The sequence below is a fragment of the Penaeus chinensis genome, unplaced genomic scaffold (assembly GCF_019202785.1).
Source record: "Penaeus chinensis breed Huanghai No. 1 unplaced genomic scaffold, ASM1920278v2 CTG_469, whole genome shotgun sequence".
Taxonomy (NCBI): Eukaryota; Metazoa; Arthropoda; class Malacostraca; order Decapoda; family Penaeidae; genus Penaeus; species Penaeus chinensis.
The window spans coordinates 1,275-7,500 of record NW_025918267.1 but is presented as its reverse complement, the minus strand read 5'-3'; the positions used below and the strand labels follow the sequence as shown (position 1 = coordinate 7,500).

The 6,226-nt window shown below is 38.4% G+C and overlaps 1 protein-coding gene across 1 annotated transcript in view; it reads left to right on the top strand.

The window, feature by feature from the left end:
- The window catches only part of LOC125024778 (gastrula zinc finger protein XlCGF57.1-like), a 31,903-nt gene extending 25,996 nt beyond the window's left edge, over positions 1-5,907 (top strand). Inside the window, exon 3 of the mRNA XM_047612540.1 lies at positions 3,950-5,907. Coding sequence (XP_047468496.1) covers positions 4,361-5,107 — 747 coding nt within the window. The 5' untranslated portion in view covers positions 3,950-4,360 and the 3' untranslated portion in view covers positions 5,108-5,907. The remainder of the gene's footprint in view (positions 1-3,949) is intronic.
- The last annotated feature ends 319 nt before the right edge of the window (positions 5,908-6,226 follow it).

Below are 6,226 nucleotides of genomic sequence, written 5' to 3'. Positions count from 1 at the left end.
CTCGCTTCTAACTGTCTGTCTGTCTCGCTTATGTCTGTCTGTCTCGCTTCTGTCTGTCTGTCTGTCTCGCTTCTGACTGTCTGTCTTTCTGTCTCGTTTCTAACTGTCTGTCTGTCGCGCTTCTGTCTGGCTATCTCGCTTCCAACTGTCTGTCTCGCTTCTAACTGTCTGTCTCTCTCGCTTCTAACTGTCTGTCTGTCTCGCTTCTAACTGTCTGTCTGTCTCGCTTTTGTATTTCTGTCTCGCTTCTAACTGTCTGTCTGTCTCGCTTTTGTATTTCTGTCTCGCTTCTGTCTGTCTGTCTCGCTTCTAACTGTTGTCTGCCTTGTCTTCTAACTGTTTGTCTATCTGTATCGCTTCTGACTGTCGGCATGTCTCGCTTCTGTCTGTCGGTCTGTCTCGCTTCTGTCTGTCTGTCTCGCTTCTAACTGTCTGTCTGCCATGTCTTCTAACTGTTTGTCTGTCTGTCTCGCTTCTGACTGTCGGCCTGTTTCGCTTCTGTCTGTCTGTCTGTCTCTCTTCTAACTGACTGTCTGTCTCGCTTCTAACTGTCTGTCTGTCTCGCTTCTGTCTGTCTGTCTGTCTCGCTTCTGTCTGTCTGTCTGTATCGCTTCTGTCTGTCAGTCTGTCTCGCTTCTAACTGACTGACTTTCTCGCTTCTGTCTGTCTGTCTCGCTTCTGTCTGTCTTTCTGTCTCACTTCCAATTGTCTGTCTGTCTCGCTTCTAACTGTCTGTCTGTGTTGCTTCTGTCTGTCTGTCTGTCTCGCTTCTGTCTGTCTGTCTGTATCGCTTCTGTCTGTCAGTCTGTCTCGCTTCTGTCTGTCTCGCTTCTAACTGACTGACTTTCTCGCTTCTGTCTGTCTGTCTCGCTTCTGTCTGTCTTTCTGTCTCACTTCCAATTGTCTGTCTGTCTCGCTTCTGTCTGTCAGTCTGTGTTGCTTCTGTCTCTGTCTGTCTCGCTTTTAACTGACGTGTCTCTCTCGCATCTGTCTATTTGTCTCGCTTCTAACTGTCTGTCTGTCTCGCTTCTGTCTGTTTGTCTCCCTTCTAACTGTCTGTCTGTCTCGCTTCCAACTGTCTGTCATTCTCGCTTCTAACTGTCTGTCTGTTTCGCTTCTGTCCGTCTGTCTGTCTCGTTTCTGTCTGTTTGTCTCCCTTCTAACTTTCTCTCTGTCTCGCTTCCAACTGTCTGTCTGTCTCGCTTCTATATGACTGTCTGTCTCACTTCTAACTGTCTGTCTGTCTCGTTTCTGTCTGTCTGTCTCACTTCTAATTGTACGTCTGTCTCGCTTCTAACTGTCTGTCTCGCTTCTAACTGTCTGTCTGTCTGTCTTGCTTCTCTCCATCTCTCCCTCTCTCTCTCTCTCTCTTTCTCTCCCTCTCTCTCCCTCCCCACCCCCTCTCTCTCTCTTTCTATTTCTCTCTCCCTCCCTCCCTCCCTCCTTCCCTCCCTCCCTTTCTCCCTCTCTATCTTTCTCTCTCTCCTCCCCTTCTCCCTCTCCCTCCCTCCCTCCCTTCCTCCCTCTCTCTCTCTCATCCTCTCTCTCTCTCTCCCTCCCTCTCTCTCTCTCTCTCTCTCCCTCCCTCCCCCTCTCTCGCTCTCTCTGTACTCTTGTTGAGCCTATCCTTCTGGCCCATGCAGTGTTTGTGTGTGTTTATATGTGTGTGTGTGTCTTCTTGTACATATAGATATATTATGTAATGTAATGATTATTATTATCATAGTAACAGGTAAAACAAGAATAAAATCAAAAGAATAATAACAACAACAGTAATAATAATAATAACAATGAAAATGATCGAAATAACAAATATAACTATAATAATAATAGTTACAATGATAATTATATAGTGGTAACGATAATGATACTTAAAATAATCAGAATATTATAATAATGAAACTTTCAGACATAATGAAAGTGGTATTAATGATAATATTAATAATGACGATAATAAGAAGGGTATTAAAAATAATAGTATTTATAAATATAATAATGAAAGTGATAATGATAATGGTGATGATAGTGACAATGGTAATGTAAATGGTTATAGTAGAGATAAATATAATGATAATTATAAAAATGACAACGATATTAACAATACCGATAATTAGGTTAATTCAGTAATTAATATCAATAATTAATTAAATTTAAAAAAGTGATTAATTTTATAATAATAATTAATAATAATTTATTTAATTATTAATATCATAATAATGGAATCAGCGATATTAAAAATTCAAATTATATGTAAACAGATAAACTTTCTTCATTTTCACTTGTATATTAATATTACAGAAAAAAAAAACTTTTTGTGTGTATAGTTTACCATTGTAGATCCTGATTTATATGATTCACTGAGATGAAATCAGTATTTTATTGTGGTATTTTTAATCTTATTTTAAATCTTATATTATTGTATTCTTGCCTTTTAAATCTACTTGCTTATTTACTTATTTACTTACATTGTTTACTTATTAACTTATTTAAATTTTGGACACAGACGGAGACTTCACTTTTGGCCGTTGGTCTTATTTGCAAAAGGATGCTTTCCCGCCATGTTAGGGAGGTAGTCAGTTGGGACAAATTGGGAAATTGGCTGCTTTTTCATATTACCCAAATTCGGATAAATTCAATTATATATTTACTTAATTATTTTTGATCTGATTGCCTGTGTCACTCTCATCTTCCACAGACACATACTTTCCATTTGAACTGATCACCTACGCAAATACCCCTTCCCCTTTATAAAATCTGTGCCATATTCCATGTTTTCCACCCTCTATACCCTTTCCACCACCATTCTGTTCTACAGCGTTCTGCAACGTTCTACATACAAAGGAAAAGCCATAAAGCTGCGAGGTGTTCAGCAAGTCCCTCTCACATAAATCAAATCTAGTTCTCCACATGAGAGTATACACAAAAGGCTATGAAGCTTGCTCTAAAATCTTTTCACGAAACTGTTACCTTATGCGAAATATTGTTGACGTCTAACACATTTTATCCTAATCATTAACTCGTTTCTCCTTTTTTTTTTTTTTTGTTTGTCAACAGTACTTTAATGCCTAGCACGTGTTTGTTCTAAACATTAATCGTTTCCTCGTACAGTATTACTCTCCATCTGATCTGATTTGAACGGCCTATAACATTAATCCCTTCCCCTTTTTACAAATCCCCGCCATACTTCATTCCCCCACCCCCTCCCCCAATTTTTACTCTTTTCACTGTCATTCTGTCCTTAATACACTCTACAACATCCAACACCTAACAATTTTTTTTTTGTTTTGTCCTAAACATTAACACATTTCAACCCTTTCCCACTACAGAACTTCACCATTGTGCTGTGTGACCTTAGATGTCTAGCACGTTTAAGTCTTCTAACCCTGCCCATTTACCATTCCTCTCCTCAGTATAGTCATCACCTCTACAAGTCACTTTTATTATAACCCTCAGCATTCTTACAGAAATTTGTGACATTATGGAACTTTTTTTTTTTTTTTTTTTTTTTTTTTTTTTTTGGTAAAATCATTTATGATTTTATTGTTACTGGTATTGATATTGATGCTGTAGTAATAGCTTTTTTATCACAATTAGCACTGGCATTTCTTTTTGTTGGTATAATCAGGGCTGTATTTGTACTGCATACACATATGTGTGATCAGTTTTCATTAAAATGGTGTTATTATAATTGTCATTAAAATAATGCAAAGTCTCTGAAAATTCCCATCATAAATATGTATTACTTCTGTATTTATATAACAATACATTATGAAATGGTATTTTTTTTATTACTTTCAGTACCTCATGTTTATTTACCACCACCACCCCCGTTTTTTAATGTAACTTTCGTCATTTTGGTAATAAGTGATACCAAATAGTTTTCAATAGCATTTACATTCTTAATATCAACAATATGTAGTTCGTTATTAGGTATGCTTTCCATTCACAGGATGAGTTCCCTTGCCGATGGAATGCCTTTGGCCCCAGTCGTGAATGAGGGAATATTAGACACAGGAGTCAGTATCAAGGAAGAGCTCAGCGAAGATATGTCCAAGGATATTTGGTTAGAAATTAAGGAAGAACAGCTCGATTACGCAGATCATGAGAGAGACGCAGTGAGTGACGTGAAAGTAAACCCGAATGTCTTTTCTTTCACAATCTTTATGACCAAAGTCATGAAGCAGATGCAAAGGACTCGTGTGACTTAGTTCAGGATCATAGTGACGTGTTAAGAGTGCCATTGGTGGCTGAGGAATGTTGGAACAACTGTTCACCAAAAGGGGATCAGGCGATACATAAAGAAAGTCTTAAGGATACAGAACCAGAAGTGGAACCGACTTTGAAGCGCCTTGTATGAGAAATGTGCAGCAAGAAATTCTCTAAGAGGAGATATCTCAAAATTCACATGAGAGTCCACACAAAGGAGAAACCCTACAGATGTGATATTTGCGACAAGAGCTTCCCATCCAAAAACAATCTAGTAAAGCATATCAGAGTACATACAAAGGAAAAGCCTTACAGCTGTGAAATTTGCGACAAGGCTTTCTCGGAGAAAGGTCCTCTAGTAACACACATGAGAATACACACAAAGGAGAAGCCGTACAACTCTGAGATTTGCGACAAAGACTTCTCGCATAAAAATAGTCTTGTTAGGCACATGAGAGTACATACAAAGGAGAAACACTATAGCTGTGAGATCTGCGGCAAGAACTTCTCACATAGAGATAGTCTAATTAGGCATATGAGTGTACACGCAAAGGAGAAGCCATTCAACTGTGATATTTGCTTTAAGGCCTTCCCTTCCAAAAGCGTTCTAGCAAGGCATATCAAAGTACATACAAGAGGGAAGCCATACAGCTGTGAGACCTGCAGCAAGGTCTTCCCCGAAAAAGGTCACCTGGTAACACACATGAGAGTACATACAAAGGAGAGGCCATTCAGTTGTGAAGTTTGCAACAAAGCTTTCTCGCATAAAATCAATCTAGTTATCCATATGAGAGTACATACAAAGGAGAAGCCATACAGCTGCGAGGTTTGCAGCAAGGGCTTCTCACATAAATCTAATCTAGTTATCCACATGAGAGTACACACAAAAGAGAAGCCGTAAGGCTATGAAGCTTACTCTAAAATCTTTTCATGAAACCGTTCCCAAATGCAAAATCTTTTCACGGAACCGTAACGTAATGCAAAAACTTTTCACGAAACTGTTCCCTAATGCAAAATCTTTTCACGAAACTGTTCCCTAATGCAAAATCTTATCACAAAACTGTTCCCTAATGCAAAATCTTTTCACGAAACTGATCCCTAATGATGCCCCGTACGAGAGAACACCCAAAAAGAGGAGACAAACGGACGTGAGATTTCCAACGGGAAAATTAGAAAGCTAATCGGTTGAGCCAGTTGAGGGTACCTGCAAAGGAAGAGCCCCACCGGTGTTATATTTGCAAATGGGGTTCTCATGGAGTCGTCACCTGGTGTAACAAACAGTAGTACAAACAAAGGAAAAAAAACTCATCTCTGCGAAGTTTGAAACAAAGGCCTTGTCACAGAAGGCGAGATAAGGCTGACAGTTTGTTTTCTCTGAGTATAATGTAGTGCGTCATACAGGTGAATACACGCAAACCAGAACCACACAGACATTCGCTTGGGAAAAACCAAGAATACGTAAGGGTTGCAGGCCTTATATCTCAGAGGCCTAGAGACATGCTTTCACTCGGAGAAGACATCTCGTGGACAACGCGAATTGCATCGAAGAGCAAGATATTTCATCTAAGAGGAGCACTCTTTCCCTTGACATTATTGGGGAAGAATTGCCCCAGATTTTGATGGATTTTTTTCTGATTTATGTTATACACGTGATGTGTAGTTCTTGTCTGACATAATAAATTTCCATGTGTTATGACTTGTATCTAAGTGTCCATGGATTTTTTTTCTTCAGGTAAACTCATGTCTGCTGTTGCTAATTATATAAATATGCATGTGTGATTTGGGTGAGTGTATATGTATATATATATGTATGTGCATGTATGTTTAGTTGAGTTTATATGTATATATATATATATATGTGTGTGTGTGTGTGTGTGTATCCATATGTATGTCTATGTGTGTGTTTGTGTGTTACTAATTATGTAAATATGTATGTATATTTAGTTGACTGTATATATATATATATATGTGTGTGTGTGTGTGTGTATGTGTATGTATGTCTGTGTGTGTGTTTGAATAT